Raw genomic sequence first — 17,356 nt, forward strand, 5'->3', positions numbered from 1 at the left:
TCTGTTGACCACTCAGTGACAGAACAAAGAAGACAAGGACAAGAGCCAAGAAGAAATGTTTATACTCTATCATAATATCAAACTGATTCAGTTTACATAATATGAAAAAAAAAAGATCCAGGCTATCAGATGTGCATGTAACCATGGCAAAAATTATGCTAGACAATCTTATATTATGGATGCTAATTTAAGTAGCACAACAAATTATAAACATCTGTATGTGTGTAAACATACTCAAACCTGAACATTTAGACATTACATTGGAGCTACTACATCATTACAAATTGCCCCAGTATATAAATCAAATAAAATAATGAAAATACATACATGTAGGAGTATGTCTTAATTACCACAGCCATATAAGAGAACTGAAATGCTGCTGTGACTCATCACAGCGTCTGTTCAGGACCTGTGGTTGTGTGGATGAGTCGCAATGAAATCATATCTAAGTCTTAACTAAGCTGCAGTCTTGGACGTCAGTCTGCTGTGTCATTTCCTCTGCAGCAATTGTGTTGTTTTCAGTCTAAATGCAGTACTGTGGCTTTGCTGGCTTTTTCTCTGTTTCTGAGGTTTCTTGCCAGACGTCTTATTCAGTGATGTGTCTGGGGGAGGGACGTGAATCGGTTTCCATGGGATCGGATTGTAGAAGCTGGGTGATGGGTAAGATTTGTCGTAGGGACCTGGAAGAAATAAGACCAACACAATAGTGACACACAACAAATATTAACAAGGCATATGACACTGATAAGCTACAACCTACAACCACATTTAAAGCAGTCTGAAACCAACATAAAAAAAACCCAATTTTTTTTGCTACACTTCCTTGATGACATAGATTGAAAACATAGATTTTTATCATGTCATTTGACTCAAAAATGATTAAGTATAATTTATAATTCCCTGATGATTAAAATGAACTTACTTGTTGGGCAGCGATATGATTTGGGACTTGCTCTGCTTTTTTCATTGGCTTTTGCCAGCCATTCCTTAAACTTCTCTTCTGCCCTCTTGCGGCGTTCCTTCTCTTGCTCATCCTTCAAGGCAGCCTCCTCCTGTAAAGGAAAAAAATCTCTCAGAATCTGTCTGTTTTGTCATTACACATAAATGTCTTAACATTGGAATCTTTTCATAAAAAGAAAAATAACCATAAAAGAACCACATTACTTTATCCTTCTTTTCTTTTTCTATTTTTTCTTGATTCTTCTTCTGCATCCAGTCTTTGTACTTCTGCTGAGCTTTCTGTTCAATCTCCCTCTTTTTTTCCAACTGTCTCTGCATCTCCTCCTCCTCCTTGCTTTGTTTCACAAGCTGCTCATGCCTCTCCTGGGTTTGTAAACAAAAAAAGATTAGAAAAATGACAACTGCAGACAACTACTGTAGTTGCGCTGAAGAGGAACTGTGATTTTGTTCTGTTTAAAGAAACAGTTCTGTACCTGTTGTCTTTTCATTTTAAGCCATTCTTGAATCTTCTCTTCCATGACAATCCTTTTCCGTTCCTGCTCCCTTTCTTGTTGTTTTGTTTTTTCCTTAAGTAAGTGCTCCTAATTCATAGGGTATAAAACGTTCTAGTCAGAGATTCAGACCACGTACAATAATAAAAATGGTAATCACTAAAACAAAGGAAAGGAAAAAAGTCAAAACTGCTGCGATACAAACTAGGAGAAACAGTGGCTTGCCTCTTCTGCTTTCTTTTCCAATTTGAGCCGGTCGTCCTTTGCTTTCTTCACCAGCCACATTTCCCATGCACTCAGAGTGGGTGACGCTGCAGGCTGCGCGGCTGCACCGAACATCTGCTCTGAAGGTGTTTTGGGTAGCTCACACCTATAACAAAAACAGATCTACAATTACACATATTCTGCTCTATGCACACATGTTAGCTGTCTGAATCAGTCTGTGATCTCGGACTCGGTTCAGAAAGTATCTTCGGCTTTACACATTCAGCTGCACCTGACTGGTGAAACGCTGCGACCGGAGTTGACGCACTGTTTGGCAGAAGTCTGCTCAGCTGCGCTGTGCTCCAGGTTTTCTTCATCGCTGTCAAAACTGTCATGATAGATGGGAGAAAGCAGGCTAAATGTGTCTTCGTCGTCGGACAGTACTTCCTCTTCCAAGGCCCTGAATGTGTGCGAGTCTCTCCCCCGGCTGGTCTTGACCGGGGTCGAGCTGAAGCCCTCGGATGCAGAGGCAGGACGTGTCGGCATCCTCCCTGAAGACATTACTAGCCGATCTCCGCTGCGAAAACACACAATGTCGACACATGGGTACGTTTTCTCTAAGTTATGAGCGGCTTTTATCTGAGTTAACTGAAGGCAAATAAAGCGATGCAACTTAACACTGAGGTACAACATGCAAACACAAATCAGCTTGTTTGAAGTCCATGTTAATGGCTTGTTTTCACGGTTCGAAAAGTGGGGCTAACGTTAGCACTCGTTAGCTAACTTAGCTTCACTATCATCTAACGGGCTATGAAGGTTTAATGCTAAGTACTGGCTAAGTCCACAGTATATGTGTGCAGTGTCTTTTAAGAACTCCAGAAGAAATTACAATATCTAGTAGTCTACCTTGTGCGTATAGTCGAAGAAAAGTGTCGTTGTAGTTCCCGTGTCTTTCTCCGCTGTAGCAACTGATTTGTAAGCAACTTCGTTTCCCATGATACACCACGCCCCCACGCTCAACTGGACGCTGTCTCTGTAACCATGGAGACGTATAACGCTTTTTTTAATCCACACTTCTGTCTGTCCAACATGTCTCCCTCTTTATTTCTTATACAAAGCAGCATGGAGTGTCACAAAAATACACACGTACACTTTGTAAATAGACTATATATATATATATATATATATATATATTTGACATGATAAAAACTAATACAAAAGGGCAGTTTTCACATTATAGTTTCACACACATCCACATCTATTTGTACTGCATTTACATCCCTTATGTTTCTTAATCTTAAATCCCTTCATTTTCAGCTTGATCACAATTTTACCACCTGTTCAGAAATTTTCGTTGACTATCTACTGAAATTTAAAATTTTTTAAACATAGGGAAATAATATTTAGGCCTATAACAAACTCGTTACAATTCATAAGCAAGACCGATGAGCCCTCTATTGATACCAGACTGTGAAATGTAAAATAAGCTGTAGCTAGTTTCTCCTCATAATAGAAAGGAATAAGGACATTTAAAGGTGATCCTGCTTGTGCTTATTTTGGTGAAAGATATTTTGGGCACACAAAACATTTCTGAGTGAAAAGTGGGGGAAATAAACAGAACTATTTAGGTGACATATGTTTCATAACTGGAGATTATCTTTAGTTTTTTTATGTTATTGTGTTGAGTGTTGGCTTGGGCTGTGCCTTCTGATTGTGCTTCAGGCAACCAGTTTACAGCCTCTTGTAATCACAGGCAGTTGTTGTTTATCTAGCAGTGCTGACCCAGTTGAAGCTAACTTGCCCATGCACTCAGTCCCACTCTCACTTAACATTATCAGTCTAATTACCAGCAGGCTTTGCCACGCTGAGCTCCTACGCTGATGGACTGCTTTCACAAAGAGATGTGACATTTTGTGAGCATTTGTAACAACCAGCGGCACTAAATTAATTTTTGTTGTGTTTAATGTCTTTTAATGCTACTTAGGTATTATCATGTGTTCTTGAGTTCTGCCATTTAAACTCTATGTTCTTGCAAGCAGTTACTGTCACTTCGACATTTTTATTTAAATTCAATTTTTAAAATCATACAGCTAAATTACAGTGATTCAGTGCAAGACATTAATGAAAAAACAAAACAACAACATCATGTCTGCATTTTGCAGGTAATTATAGAAATATTTCTGGGATGCACTCGAAGTAGCTCCCATCCATCACTCTTCCTGGATGCAATTTTGTATAATGTGTCAGATCCCTGTAAGGCGTCCACAGTTCTGAGTAAAATCATGACACAGGAGGTAATCAGCCACCAGCACGTGCAGAATGCAGGTAGGTGTGTCTGATCCTACATGTCTCCAGTTCAGCTCCACATTCACACCAAAGTGAGGGATTCCAGCTTTTCCCAATGCTGGTCCACGTCCTCAGAGGGCAGGAGTTCCCATTCAGAGCTCTGCATGGTCTAATACGGACTGCATCCAACCAAGCAGCCCAGCAGCCAGCTCGCTGGCCAGGTGCTATGGTAGAAGGAGACCTTCAGAGAATGCCAGCAGGCAGAGGCCAACTGCGACGAGTCTCCGAGACCCCTCCTTCAGACCAGGGACCTCCACGGAAGTCCCGCAAGAAGCTCCAAGTTATCATCTGTGTGCTGCTTGTGGAGCTGTGTGAAAGATTCACTTTCTTTGGGATTGTGTGTAACATGATTCTCTTCTGCACTGTCAAGCTAGGCTATGATAACTACCTGGCTGCGACGGTCAACCTGTGCTTCATAGGAGCCAGCACCCTGACCCCTGTCCTGGTCGGGTGGTTTGCTGAAACCTGCTTAGGAAGGGCCAAAGTGCTCTACTTGTGTGCTGTTCTTCATTTCTTTGGTAAGACATAATTACTCGACGTCTGATGCATGTTTTCTGATGTGAAAAATCTGAAATTCTATGAGTATATGATGCTGGACAGCATATTTCTGTTATAATGTAAGATCAGAGTAAGGCTCAGCAATGAAAAGGTCATCAATGATAAACTGCTTTTAATGTGTTTCCTTACTTTTGTATGATGATCCGGTCTCTGTCTATTTTTCAAAGCTAAGAAAAAGTAGCTCCAATTCTTCTAATGGTACCTCAGTTAATTTTTACTGTAATATTGATGCATACAAATCTACCAGGTGGGTCAAACTGCCACTTTAAAAAAAAGTTATTAATCTGAATATGTAAAATGAACAAGGAAGATGCGCAATTTTCTGACATATTGTCAATCTCAACCTCTCAACCTGTAAGCTCATTTCAAGAGTGTTGGTTATTCTGTTTAGGTGCTGAGTCGTGGCTCTGCTTCTGTGAAGTCAGACTCATGTTTGAAATCAGATGGCATGAGCGTCACCTGTCATTGTACATTCTAGGTACAGCCATGCTGCCCGTGGTGGCATTTCCCTTCGAAGATTTCTACATCGACACTCATCACATGACGCACCAGCTGGAACCCCGGGAGCAGCAGATCTTGTTCTACACCGGCCTCCTGGCTGCTGCGCTGGGCATCGGGGGCATCCGGGCCATCCTCTGCCCCATGGGGGCCTACAACCTGCAGGGCTACAACCAGCACCAGCTCCTGTCCTTCTTCAACTGGTGGGTGGTGGTGCCATCTCAGTGTAGTCATCCACTAGGTCAGCATCAGAGTCCAAATAATCCACTGATATTATTACTATGATCGGGTTTATGATCATTTAAGAAATCTTCCTAATGAAGTGCTTTGCAGTTCAGTGATTCTGCATGGTGCGACAATATGTTTATGGAAAAAGAGGCTGATTATCTTGTTAGATTATGAGATTATTTTGAATTAAATTCCATTGCACACCCCCAATTTCAGCACGAGGGTGGTGCTTGAGGAAAGTTTATAGGGTGTTCAAAACAGAGGGGTTCATAATCTAGGGAGCATGAACATGCTCAAGATATATCTGCCCTTTAAATTTAGATATTTTGTTAGTATCACTGAAAATTCTGGGACAAAAATATCCATACCACATATATCCATTAATGTAAAATTAAAAATAAATTTTACCTGATGTTGGAATTAGATAAAAGGAAAAAAAAGTCATTTTCGTTCACCATGTAATCATGACATACTTTATTGTTAATGAAATGAAGGACTTAATGTAAGATTTGTTTTCATTACATTTAGGTTCTATTGGTTGGTGAACCTGAATTCCACTATTGTGTTTCTGGGTATTGCTTATATCCAGCAGTCTGTGGCCAAAAATCTGGGCTTTCTTATCCCTTTCACCTCTGTGCTGCTGGCTCTCATCGCTATACATATGATGCGCAACAAACTCACCTACAAACCCAAGAAAGGTAACGTACATAGATAGACGTGGTATTCAGACACACAGCCAGCACTTGCATACATACACTTCTTACAGATGACACCAAATGAAGACGTCTGCACTGTTCTTTAATGTTTCCGTCATAGGTGGATCATTACTGACCACACTGGGAGTCTTCCTCAACTCTTTCAAGATGTGCTGCCTTCACTATCGGCACCTGAGTGGAGACGTGGCGTCTTGGCTGGACCGCGCTAAGGAGAACAATGGTGGCCGTTACAGTGAGACACATGTAGAGAACGTCAAAGTCCTGGCAAAGCTCTTCCCTCTTTACGGGCTTCAGCTGCTGTACAGAGCCTGCATCACACAGGCAGGTCACTGGGAGCATAATAGTAATAGTTTTAAAAAAAAATCAGACTCATTTCCCTCTGTGAATGTTAAAAAAAGTATGTTTCCCACAGATTCCCTCAGGTTACTACATACAGACAATGAACTCCAACCTTCACCTGAATGACCTCCTGTTGCCCATTGGAGCCATGAATGTGATCAGCATCCTACCTGTGCTGCTCTTAGCCCCGCTGATTGAGTGTGTCACTACCTGCTACCTCTCTATGGAAAAAACTCCTCTGGCCCCTGCAAAAGTCATTAGTGAGTTACCTCCACACATGCAAACCCCTACAAATGCACCCATAAGTTGTATGTCTTCAGGCTAAACATCCCCATGTCTCTCTCGCTCCTCTACCTCTCTCACCCTCCCTCTTTTTCTCCTGTAATCACAACCCCATTCTACAGCCCCCTCTCTCATCATCCCACTCTGTCCATCCTCCCCTTCCAGCTCTGGGCCACGCGTGTGCCACTCTGTCAGTCCTGGTGGCCGGTTTGTCTGAGCTGCAGAGGAAGACTTACCCTCTGGTGGAGCAGACTCTGTCTGGAAAGGTCCTGCAAGTGTCGTCCATGCCGTGTTTCCAGCTGGCGCCCCAGTACATCCTGCTCGGGCTGGCAGAGGCTCTCGTCACCCCTGCATGTGAGTGAGAAACTTGAGCTGTGTGTGATTTCATGTGATACCGGTCGCATATTTGGGAATCTTCCTAAACGCGTACTAAATTTATCAAATTAGCTCAAACCAATTGACACATGATAAGGTGGTCCAGGGGAGTTGCTGACCTTTCCTGTTCAGTAACGGTGCCTTGCACAAATAAAGGGCGAGGATGATCAAACATTTCTCTCTGGCAGGTTCCCTGATATCTTTCCAGCTGACCCCGAGTCACATCAGAGGCATCTCCCTGCACTTCCTCACTCTGTCCTATGGAGGGGGCTGCTTTCTAGGGGCCTTTATCATTCAGCTGGCATACTTTCTCTCTGGGGGTAAAAATGAAAAAAGATTTTAGGCATTTGCCACTTGATGCTGACCACAGTTGACCACAGTTATATTTGATCACAGGCAACTTCTACCCAAACATGCTGCATGATGGAAATCTGGAGAGATTCTTCTTCCTCCTGGCCACACTGATGGCTATAAATACACTTGGGTTTTGGAGTGTATCTTACAGGTACAGTATTATTTCTAACAACCTTGACTAAATGGTGGAATAAAGGATAGAATTAGGTTGTTCATTTTACATAATAATGTTGTGATGTATGGACTGCAGTGAGTTCCCCATGACCAGGTCCTTTACAGTCCATTTTTAGGTACTTTTCAACAGCTAGTAAAGACATTTTGTGGGAGAAGCTATGGTTAAATGATTAGTCTGTAACTTTTGACAAACCTATCCTCTCTGTTAACTTTATTTTCTTGTTACCCTGATGTTCCCCAGGTACATAGACCTGAGTGTGCAAGGCAAAGCGCTGACCCTCAGCCCTCTGACTGAGAAGCTGCTCCATTACAAGGCCTGTCTGCGCTTCTACGACACCGTGGATCACTCCTACACAAACGCCTCCATTGAATCCATTTTATGACTGTCTTCACTGTGACCTGTACAGTTAGTGGCGCTGGCGCTGCATGTTACTATGTCAAAATCTGTAACTTGGGAAACTGTGGGCTAAACTGTATAAAAGAAATATGTGGAATGTACATATTTTTTGCTGCTTTTACAATTATTTAATAACAGTAATGACATAATTTCACATGTAATCAAACATGTCCCTTATTGCTTTTGACTGTTACTTCACTTTTGTGTGGTATTAGAGGGAATTGTTGTGGGTTGAATTTTCAGATCAGAAAAATGTTAATAACAGAACAATAAGTCAATTGAACAATAGACATATTAGCAAAGCATCTTCCTTTATATGAGTCTAAAGCAAAGTCATTCTGCTTTCTAGATGGATTTTTTTTTTTTTTATGACTAAAAATACAGAATAAGCACAGTAGTAGTTAAAATCACCAAGGATTAAAACACAGTAATGTCTAAAAGGCTCGTCTCCGTGGTGGTCCTCCAACATACAACAGACAACAAAACAATGAAACTCTTGACATATAATGATGGATTGGCACAGCCTACATGTTCCAAGCTTTTGTCAAATGATAAATCAGCATAAAGACCAGAACACAGAAATGTTTTAAGCATGAAAGCATTAAAATGAAATACTGTCAAATTTCTTCCAGTACCTCTTATGAAATAGCTGTGAGTGTATTTTATCAGTGGAAAGTCATTCCATACAGTGGGACAAGTTTTTTTTTAAACAAATTTATAAGAAATATCTCAGTAAAGTTGGTCCTGTCACCAACTGTCAGCCGGTTCAGTTTTCTGAAACGATCAAAAACAAATTCCTGGAAAGCTTAAAAAAAAGAACTGAACAAGTTGTTTTGGTGCAGTTTTTAAGCAACATTTGAGAGTAAAAAGCCAAAACAAAAAAAAATGTTTTCGACTCTTTGATTCATAATCTTGATTCTCTATCAGCAAATGAGTCATATGTGTTGCTTTTTAATTACTGTTCATTTATGTGCACATAAATGTTTGTCACTCACTCACACACAGACATATTGTATTCTATCCATGTACCAGGGAGTGTAAAAGTGCAGCCAGTCCTGAGGTCAACAGTTATTCATGACATCTGGCTTAAAAGTTGCATATTTTCAGCGTTGCACCTAAATCGATAGAAAACCCAGGATAGAGAGGCTCAGTGAAGGTGGTCTGGGTTTGGTGCAGCAGCGCCAACCTGTCAGAGTCATGAACACTGTAGAAACCCAGCATTCCTGCTTGATAATCAAGATGTAGTCCCACTCTGTGGGAGTGCACCGGAGGGATTTGGCCTTTGCGGAGATTATCGTGCCAAAATGTGCAGCCAGAAGGAGAGCAGGTTAACTTCCAGGACAGGGGATTGTGGCCAAAACAGCAATCTCTCCCTGAACCCTTTCTTTTAATCCCTTTGTACGACACAGCCACCTCGACAATGCCACCATCCCACTCCACCTCCCAGTAGTGATTGTCCTGTAGGCCCTTTTTGCACAGAGCCTGGTAATAGTAGGTGAATCTGTCAAGGTGGTCAGGATGAGCCTGGTCCCTTTCACTCCACGATATCTCTTTGTTACTCTTAGACAAGCAAAGACATGCTGCTACTGTGTTGGGATCCATCTCTACTGTCGAGTCTGCAAGGAAAGATCAAAAACTCATTGAACTGGTGAAGCTCTCATATAGATTTTTGCAAAGTGAATTAGCATCATGCTTACTCCTGTATATGCCCAAAAGCTCTGTCCTTGATTTTATCTCCTCTTGCAGCCTTGGCATTGTTAACACTGATGGAAAGAAAAAACATTCTCTTTATACAATTACAGTAAATAGACTGATGAGGTCAGGCTAATTATAAGGTTGAGAAATCCAACCTGGTCATACTTACACACATTTCCTTCAGTACGAACAATTAATTCATTCTTTCCTTTGTTGCACATATTTTTCAGTTTATCTTTCTGTGCAGTGACAAACTCTGTCAGCCTGTCAAGTCGTTGATGTGAGTGTGGGGACGCAGGCAGGCTACCCAGGGCCTGGAAACCCTACACAAGGCAAACACATACAAAGTGACACACCTAGAAATCTTAGTGAGCTGCTGGAGGAAGGTCCGGGAGACAGAAGCATTTATTGATGCTCGATGCATCGAGAGAGGAAGAGCGATGAGCGGGACAAATGTCGGCAAGTCAACCAGTGTGATTTTGTCCCAAATCTGAAGGAATCCTTCCTGTTGAGGAACATTTAACCCTGTAACTACAATGTGTACAAATTAGCTTATTCTTCATGTGACTATATCACATCTATACATGTGTGAAGTTATATTCTGTACCTAATCCTAAACACTAACTCACGTTGTATATCCCAGTTACCTCTGTCCTACCATGCCACACAGACACAGGCTGCTTGCTATGACCAGCGACCTTGTCAGAGCCCTTCACTGCTCTCCCACAAGCAGACACTGAGCGATTGTTGACAGCCAGTGACGTGTGAGTGTGACGTGTGCAGATGTGCTGCCCAAATGAAAGAAAAGAGACTTAAAGAAAGAAAACAGATCCTACCCCTCACACATAGCACGTCATCACCTGAAGGAACTGAATGGGATCCACTGTCAGTGAGAGCCGGTTGAGTTTCTCCTCTCTCCTCTTCAGCTCAGACACCTCTCGTTGCAGTTGCCCGGAGCAGCTGTTGGCCCAGTCCACCCCGGCTTTCTCCGCCTCTCCAACTTTCTCCCTCATCTCAGAGCGCTTCCTCTCCACAGAGCGGACGTATGAACGGGTGTGCTCCTCGCACAGCCGCTCGAAGTCATCACACGCCTCCCATGCAGCATCCTTGTGGGAAACACGCCGTTTGTCCTTTTGTGACTGATGACATCTCACAACAGTGCTACACAACTTTACGGTTGCATTATTTTATTCGGCAACTTATGATGAGTAACTGAGATGTTGTTTTTTCTTTTTGTTCACAGTGTCAAACATTTAAAATTGAAGTTTTTTTGATATCTTGTCTAATGTATCAGATTTATACATTTATCAAGTACACAAACACTTTCTAAATATTGCTTTTTTTCAGGCCGATGAGATTTATTTAAGTTGAGGATTATTCTTTGGTCGAACTGCTCTCAACCTGTAAACACATGCATCTGGAGGAGGCACATGTGCTCAACTTTAAAGAAGAAGTTTGACATATTTTGGGATAACAACAACACGGTTTAACTCCATATCTATTCCTTCTAGTTCTAGGACATCCTTGTGCACAGAAAGCAGCAGTTAACCCAAACTATGCACTTTGATTATCTTGTATTAACAGTTTAAAAATAAAGAAATGTGATAAAGAACAGTTATTTTTGTGGGTGACACTCACTCTTATAGAGTCTGCGGCATCCCTTAGTTCTGCCATTTTTCTCTCTGAACTCAGCACTCTCTCTGCGATTTCCTGTTTGGTCCTCTCCAGTTTTCTCTGTCGAAACACAAAACCCAGGAGCTTTTCAGAACCTGTGGCAATGAAAAGAAAAGGCAGCGAGTGACTTCAGCATGGGCCTGCACTGAATTACCTGCATCTCACACTTTTCTGCTGCAACTGCCACCACGTCGTGGCCTCTGTGGTCATCCATCACACACATCAGGCATATGAACTGCTGATCAGTGCGGCAGTGAATCTCCAGGAGTTTGTCGTGACGGCCACAGATGCTTTCTGTGATCCTGGCCGAGGCTGGGATCAAACTGTGTCTTTTCAGCGGCGGCACCTCAAGGTGAGGCTGCAGATGAGTCTCACAGTAAGAGGCCAAACACACACGACAGAACTTGGAGGCTTTTCTTTTTCTCCCTGTGCACACATCACACTGCACATCACCAGGTGCAGCGTGGGTGGTGTCACCATCATCATCATCATCATCAGCAGCAGCAGCAGCAGCAGCAGCAGCAGCAGCACTTTGCCCAGATGTCCTGTGTTCTTCCAACAAGTCAGCCAAAAGTGTGTTCCTCTTCAGAACAGGCCTCGGGTGAAAAGTCTCCCTGCACTGAGGACAGCTGTAAGTTCCTCCTCTGGTGTTACCTCTGTCCCAGAAGGTATTGATGCATGTGGCACAGTAGCTGTGTCCACAGGCGGTCGTCACTGGATCCTCCAGTAACTGCAAACAGATGGAGCAGTTGAATAGCTCTTGAGTGTAAGCCATGTTTTTTCTTCCTCTCAGACCGACGGACTTACTTTCAGTTCATCTGAAGAAGGAGTGGCTTGTTCTCTCTATGGCACTGATACTGATTGGCCTGGGGGGGGGGGGAGTGCGGAAAACAAGTCTGAAGCTATGGCGTTTAGTCTCAAAAGTCGCACACAGCAATACCCGCACAAAACAGATCCGGGAGCGGAAACTCACCGGGAAGTATTTCTGCTGCGCGCACTTGGATCGGGGGCGATAACTGACAAGACTTTACTACCTCAGCAGTCATCCTGTACTATACACTGCTTATAGTAGAGCAAATAGTAAAAGTGTTAGAATTAAACTCCATCTATAAAAATATATTTTTTTAATGTTTCCTACTGCAAGCCTACTATATGTAGTTTTGTTTTTTTTTTCCTGTTTTACTTGGTAATGTAATGGGACATTTTGGTATAACTCATGTGTGCCTATTCAAAACTGTGTAACCAAAGACGATGAAGTTTTGAAGTGACCTATGTATACCTTTTTTTTTTTCTGTGTGAACCGATGAAGAACACATGTAGACAATATATGTGGATGCCTTTGCCCTTCTTTTAATGACAAGTGCTGCTCATCTGACCCTTGTGGAGACAGAGCTGTGAGTTACAGTGACATTGTGTTGGGGGAGAGGCAAGCAGGTGAAGACTCAGGCCTGAGACAATCCTGTGAGAGAGAGAGTATCGTCTTTTGTCTATTTGGCATGTGTTTTTGGAACTATAAGACTGTGGCCCTGGGAAACATCTTCAGGCCACTCACTCACTGACTGTACTGCTGTTCAGTTGTGTTCGTGTGACTCCATTCATGAATGTTTATTAAAACTCAAGAAAGACAGCTGAGGCGTGAAGATCTTCTTTTCCAGTTCTTTATTGAACAAGGTAACCTTTTTGCCACCACAGTAATTACTACCAGCTCATTTCTTATAACTGAGCTATAGTTTAGGCAAAGACGATAATTCTTATAAATAATAAAGCCATTGTAACATCATATATAATAGGGCTTTTGGAGTCACATACAATAGAGGATCTACCCTCAAAAACATAAAATGTGGGTTTTCAGAATAAAAGGGGATTAGCTTGCACAGTTGGGTGGCTTGACCCCCAGCAGGAGGGGATATGGGGGGTTGTTAGTTGCTCTTGATGCACCACTTGAAGGGCTTGATTAAAGCCTTCCTCACGGATGAGGAAAACCTGGCAACTTTGGACTTCTTCTTGGGTGGACTAAGGAATTCATTAACATGGATTTGTTGATACTTCACAAGAGCATCATCGAAAGATGTGTCATCTGATGCTGTTGCAGCCTCCAGTAGTTTTTCTGGAGAGCCAAACTCCTTGTGAAGGTCTTCAGTCAGGGCTATTGTTGATTTTCTTCATCTTGTCCTTGGATTTTCCGAAAGCGGAGCCACGGATGTTGACCTGCTCCCGCGCCATGTCTGACAGACGCTTGGTGATGTCGTTGATGACTACTTCCTGTGGGGATGCTTTGGTTTTGCTCGGGACTTTTGTGATGAGCTTCAGGAGAAGAGCGGTCATGAGGTGGTTGGTCATCTCATCTGATATAGCTAGGAGCTACCTAGCTCCTCGGTGGTTAACACTGGACTGGGGGGGGGGGGGGGGGGGGGGGGCATCCTTCAGGACTGGGGAAAGAAACTGCTGGAGCCTCAGAGCATCTTTCCAGAGACTCTCTTAGGGCCTACTTGGGTGAGATCAACTCACGACTATCTACATGGACATTCAAGCCACCATCACTGAAGGATACAGATGGTGCAGCCTCAGGAGATGGTGTCCCACCTAAATAAGAAGGTGTTGGAATCTGCTGGTCTCTGGCTTCAGGAGACTCTGGCCTCATGGGGTCCACTTCTTCTGGTGTGGACAGCACATTTCGTTAGCCTAATAGCATAGTTGCCTAAGTCATATTTGAACGTTTTCGGAAAACAAGAAAAAGGCAAAAATGCCTAAATCAAAGAGATGACTAAGGCAGACAGTGATTTTAGACTCTAACAAGCATTCTGATAGGCTGAGGACATAGGCAATAAGGCAGGGTGATGCAGCAGTGGTAGGAGAAGAATATTTCAGTCAGGGCCCCAAGACTCTGGAATAATCTGCCCGAAATATCATGTTGGCTGTTTCAATAACCTCTTCTTAAAACATACCCTTATCAGAGAGCTTTTCCTAGTTGTATACCTTCCCTTGAAATATTTTATTTCTTTTATACACCTGAGTGTGAATTTGTTTTAATCTATTTTGCTGTCTTTGTCAAGCACTTTGTAACTCAGCATTTGAAAGGTGCTACATAAAGATTATTATTATTATCATAATATCCTGAACAAATTTCTGCATTTTTAGAATTTAGTGTAAGTTAGTATTAGTGTTAGACTCTGAAACAGCTGGTATGTGTTCTATAGAACGTAACAAAGCATTTGCACCAAAGCCTGGTGAATATCATTGCATGGTATTGAAATCCAACACATTCATAACACATCTCCATTTAATGAAACAGCAAAAAAAAAAATACAAAAATAAAGAAAGAAACTTTTTATTTAATGCAGACAATAAAAAGTTGAACATTTCAAAGAAAAAATAAAAAAGCAAATCAAATGGACATACAGTAAATATAAAAAACATAGAGAGATAAAGTACCTCTGAAAAATATGTATTTTTTAAGTGCTGTGTGTACAAGAGTAGTATTGTACGTAACAGTAAGAGGTGCAAAATACAGAGAAACTAATATGAACTGACTACACTTATTTGCTTGTAGCGCAGCTAGTTTCCTATACATATTTTGCCAGGAGCATTCAATTGAATTGACAAAACATGTATTTATTTAACAAATCCAAACACTATGAAATTTCACTGCAAGCTAAGTAAAGCTAACTAGTAATCACAACTTATTTTGACATGCTTAATATTGTACAAGGTACAAAGCCGGTTTATTATGGTTTGAGTATCCTAACAGAGGCACCTCTGGGGACCATGAACCCAGGGTACAGAGGCTTGGAGAATGGGGTCTGAACTCTGTGAAGGAGCATCATTTGACCAGAATCAGACACGCTGTAGAAGGACAGGCTCCCGGCCTTATGGTTCAGATACACTCCTACAGTAGAGGAGCAGGGGACAGATATTCTAGTTTTGATTTCATTGTGCCAAAAAGTGCAACCAGAGTTTGAAAGGGAAATGCACCAGGATTGGTCTGTGTATCCAAAACCGCTTTCTTCCAGCTCTGCGCTTTTGTAGCACACAGCAACCTCAACCCTAGGCCCCTTCCATTCAACCTCCCAGTAGCAGACACCAGTTAAACCTTCAGTGCACAACACTTGATCATATTTGATAAATCTCTCTGGGTGGTGTGGGTGCTGCTTAGCTTTTTTAATCCAGGTTATCTTGCTGTTTCCATCAGAAAGCATTAAGTTTTCAAATGCTGTGTTGGGATCCAAGCTGAGGTGGCAGGAATCTGAAACGAAGATTGTTAGAAATTATCGTTTAGTGTGACTAGTGTAGTGCATTGGAAGGAATGGACTTCATTCAAATGTGTTTATGCACAAAACACAGTAATCACTCACACAGAAGAAACTCTTGTCTTGTCTTTGGATCAGGATCAGCTTGAATTAGAAATAGAAAACATAACAATCTCACACCAACATCAATCCCGGTAAAAAACAGAAATTATTTTAATAAAGGTATTTCCTTACTTGTCTCTGTTGTTTCTGCAATAGCCTTTGCTATGTTCTCCATTTTTTCTCTCAAATCAGAAATGGCCTTCGTCACAAAGTCAAAAGATGTGTGTAGGTGGATGCTGAAGTCTGAAGACGCATCAGGTTCTGGACAGTCGAAAATGGAGTGGCAGCTCTGCAAACATTTAAAAACAATTTAAAACAGAAACACAACACCAACTATGGTCCTAACCACTGCGCTATCTGATCTATCTGCTTTGTATCTGCGTACCTGTAGGAAATTAACGTGATCCTCAGTGTGAGACAGCTGCTTCAGTTTATCCTCTCCCATCTTCAGCTCACAGATCTCCTTCTCCAGCTGATCCACTAGTGCCTCAGCTCGGCTCGTCGCGGCCTTCTCTTGAACACTGATCGTCTCCTTCACAGCGCACCGACTTTTATCCGCCATCTGGACAATTTCAGCGTAGGCTCTCTCATTCTGATTGGCCGCTGCATCTGCAGAACACTGACAGTAGAAGGGCATTGGGAATAATGTCAGTTACTGTAAAGAAAATATGACACAGGACATATGCATCACATGTCAGCCAAGAAAAAGTAAGAAGACAGTTCACCTTCAGTGCTTTCATTTTCTGTCTCAGCTGCCGCAGCTGCTTCTCTTTCTCCTGTATTCCCTGCTGGTATCTTTGTTTTTTCTTTCCAAATTGTTTCTGAAAATAAAATCATATTGTTTTACCTCTTTGTTCACTTTCAATTTGCAATATAATTTTAAAGACATACAGTGATAAACTATATGTCTCTATATGTAAAACTCTGATAACAGAAGACTTGCAAACACAATCTGATGCCAACGACAAATATCCTTACTTGTCTCTCTTTCCTCTCTGCTGCAGCCGAGAGAGTATCATGACCCCTGTGGTCATCCATCACACAAAGCAGACAAATGCATTGGCCATCGCTGCGACAATACACCTCGATCAGCTTGTCATGCTTAGAGCAGATCCTCTCTTGTATGGAAGCGCAGACTTCCACTAGCTTGTGCCTTTTGAAAGCTGGAGACTCATAGTGAGGCTGCAGGTGAGTGGCACAGTAGGAGGCCAGACACACCAGGCAAGACTTGACAGCTTTCAGTTTCCTCACAGTGCAGAAATCACACTCCACATCCCCTGGACCTACTTCATTCTTCACAAGGAGGGTGGGTTTTTCTGGCTCCGACATGTTCCCTATCAAACTCGCCAGCACTGTGTTCTTGCTCAGCACAGGTCTTGGTTTGAAAGTGTGTCTACACTGGGGACAGCTGTAAACACCACTTTGGTCCTCCTCGTCCCAGTAGGCATTCACACATCCCATACAGTAGCTGTGGCCGCAGTGGAGGGTGACGGGGCTCTTCAGTACATCCAAGCATATGGAGCATGACAGCGGACCTGACTCCCAGCTCTCTGCCATCTTCACCACAGCACCTTAACTTTCGTTTTCTCTCAAACGAAAACAGGAGTGACTTCTCATGTTGTTAAGTTAATGATGCCCCAAATACATCTGACACAGCTGCTTACAGAATACATTTTTATTAATGTTCAGGGAGCGTGTATCACTACTTAAAATCCG

General features: G+C 42.3%; 4 protein-coding genes and 1 long non-coding RNA gene across 10 annotated transcripts; 1 reads left to right on the forward strand and 4 right to left on the reverse strand.

Moving 5' to 3' along the window:
- Window positions 1-46: 46 nt before the first annotated feature.
- On the reverse strand, window positions 47-2,690 carry ccdc34 (coiled-coil domain containing 34). Of its 2 annotated transcripts, none has more exons than XM_071504301.1 (7): window positions 2,562-2,690; window positions 1,984-2,232; window positions 1,677-1,821; window positions 1,434-1,541; window positions 1,165-1,323; window positions 923-1,052; window positions 47-680 (listed from the first exon to the last, which is right to left on the reverse strand). In XM_071504301.1, exons 2-7 carry the CDS (start codon window positions 2,214-2,216, stop codon window positions 490-492), a joined length of 966 nt encoding a protein of 321 aa, XP_071360402.1. In that variant the 5' UTR covers window positions 2,217-2,232; window positions 2,562-2,690; the 3' UTR covers window positions 47-489. The 2 variants fall into 2 exon arrangements, with proteins under 2 accessions (XP_071360402.1, XP_071360393.1); XM_071504292.1 differs by having other exon boundaries at window positions 1,948-2,232.
- On the forward strand, window positions 2,107-8,097 carry slc15a5 (solute carrier family 15 member 5). Of its 5 annotated transcripts, none has more exons than XM_071504130.1 (10): window positions 2,107-2,261; window positions 4,376-4,519; window positions 5,038-5,260; window positions 5,814-5,983; window positions 6,102-6,322; window positions 6,414-6,600; window positions 6,788-6,976; window positions 7,186-7,317; window positions 7,394-7,502; window positions 7,767-8,097. In XM_071504130.1, exons 1-10 carry the CDS (start codon window positions 2,177-2,179, stop codon window positions 7,906-7,908), a joined length of 1,602 nt encoding a protein of 533 aa, XP_071360231.1. In that variant the 5' UTR covers window positions 2,107-2,176; the 3' UTR covers window positions 7,909-8,097. The 5 variants fall into 5 exon arrangements, with proteins under 5 accessions (XP_071360231.1, XP_071360241.1, XP_071360216.1 ...); XM_071504140.1 differs by having other exon boundaries at window positions 2,117-2,261; window positions 4,372-4,519; XM_071504115.1 differs by lacking the exon at window positions 2,107-2,261 and having other exon boundaries at window positions 2,900-4,519.
- Window positions 6,074-7,255, reverse strand: LOC139636355 (uncharacterized). The gene is made up of 3 exons (XR_011694386.1): window positions 7,117-7,255; window positions 6,859-6,970; window positions 6,074-6,206 (listed from the first exon to the last, which is right to left on the reverse strand). It is a non-coding gene; the product is annotated as an uncharacterized lncRNA (long non-coding RNA).
- A 1-nt stretch (window position 8,098) lies between the features above and the next one.
- Window positions 8,099-12,166, reverse strand: LOC139636263 (E3 ubiquitin/ISG15 ligase TRIM25-like). Its single transcript, XM_071504159.1, has 6 exons — window positions 11,446-12,166; window positions 11,256-11,351; window positions 10,478-10,723; window positions 9,787-9,940; window positions 9,620-9,685; window positions 8,099-9,538 (listed from the first exon to the last, which is right to left on the reverse strand). The coding sequence occupies exons 1-6, from the start codon at window positions 12,064-12,066 to the stop codon at window positions 9,009-9,011; spliced, it is 1,713 nt and encodes a 570-aa protein (XP_071360260.1). The 5' UTR covers window positions 12,067-12,166; the 3' UTR covers window positions 8,099-9,008.
- Window positions 12,167-14,603: 2,437 nt separating this feature from the next.
- Window positions 14,604-17,347, reverse strand: LOC139636284 (E3 ubiquitin/ISG15 ligase TRIM25-like). The gene is made up of 6 exons (XM_071504195.1): window positions 16,619-17,347; window positions 16,366-16,461; window positions 16,026-16,259; window positions 15,773-15,929; window positions 15,644-15,682; window positions 14,604-15,534 (listed from the first exon to the last, which is right to left on the reverse strand). Exons 1-6 carry the CDS (start codon window positions 17,195-17,197, stop codon window positions 15,017-15,019), a joined length of 1,623 nt encoding a protein of 540 aa, XP_071360296.1. The 5' UTR covers window positions 17,198-17,347; the 3' UTR covers window positions 14,604-15,016.
- Window positions 17,348-17,356: the final 9 nt, after the last annotated feature.

This window comes from Trachinotus anak, unplaced genomic scaffold (genome assembly GCF_046630095.1).
Source record: "Trachinotus anak isolate AG129_WGS33_773 ecotype Australia unplaced genomic scaffold, CSIRO_AGI_Tana_v1 ptg000002l, whole genome shotgun sequence".
Classification (NCBI taxonomy): Eukaryota; Metazoa; Chordata; class Actinopteri; order Carangiformes; family Carangidae; genus Trachinotus; species Trachinotus anak.

Excerpts from the sequence above, each read along its gene's own strand:
- ccdc34 (XM_071504292.1), bottom strand. The coding sequence starts at position 2,216 with ATGTCTTCAGGGAGGATGCCGACACGTCCTGCCTCTGCATCCGAGGGC. Across the intron at positions 1,822-1,947 it reads CGCAGCGTTTCACCAGTCAG|GTGTGAGCTACCCAAAACAC; the intron begins GTGCAGCTGAAT and ends TTTTTGTTATAG. Across the intron at positions 681-922 it reads ATCATATCGCTGCCCAACAA|GTCCCTACGACAAATCTTAC; the intron begins GTAAGTTCATTT and ends TATTTCTTCCAG.
- LOC139636263 (XM_071504159.1), bottom strand. The coding sequence starts at position 12,066 with ATGGCTTACACTCAAGAGCTATTCAACTGCTCCATCTGTTTGCAGTTA. Across the intron at positions 10,724-11,255 it reads ATGCCGCAGACTCTATAAGA|GATGCTGCATGGGAGGCGTG; the intron begins GTGAGTGTCACC and ends GTTTCCCACAAG. Across the intron at positions 9,941-10,477 it reads ATCCCATTCAGTTCCTTCAG|GGTTTCCAGGCCCTGGGTAG; the intron begins GTGATGACGTGC and ends TGCCTTGTGTAG.
- slc15a5 (XM_071504115.1), top strand. The coding sequence starts at position 4,057 with ATGCTGGTCCACGTCCTCAGAGGGCAGGAGTTCCCATTCAGAGCTCTG. Across the intron at positions 4,520-5,037 it reads TGCTGTTCTTCATTTCTTTG|GTACAGCCATGCTGCCCGTG; the intron begins GTAAGACATAAT and ends TGTACATTCTAG. Across the intron at positions 6,601-6,787 it reads GGCCCCTGCAAAAGTCATTA|CTCTGGGCCACGCGTGTGCC; the intron begins GTGAGTTACCTC and ends CTCCCCTTCCAG.
- LOC139636284 (XM_071504195.1), bottom strand. The coding sequence starts at position 17,197 with ATGGCAGAGAGCTGGGAGTCAGGTCCGCTGTCATGCTCCATATGCTTG. Across the intron at positions 16,462-16,618 it reads CAGAGAGGAAAGAGAGACAA|AAACAATTTGGAAAGAAAAA; the intron begins GTAAGGATATTT and ends TTTTATTTTCAG. Across the intron at positions 15,535-15,643 it reads AAGACAAGAGTTTCTTCTGT|ATTCCTGCCACCTCAGCTTG; the intron begins GTGAGTGATTAC and ends TCTTCGTTTCAG.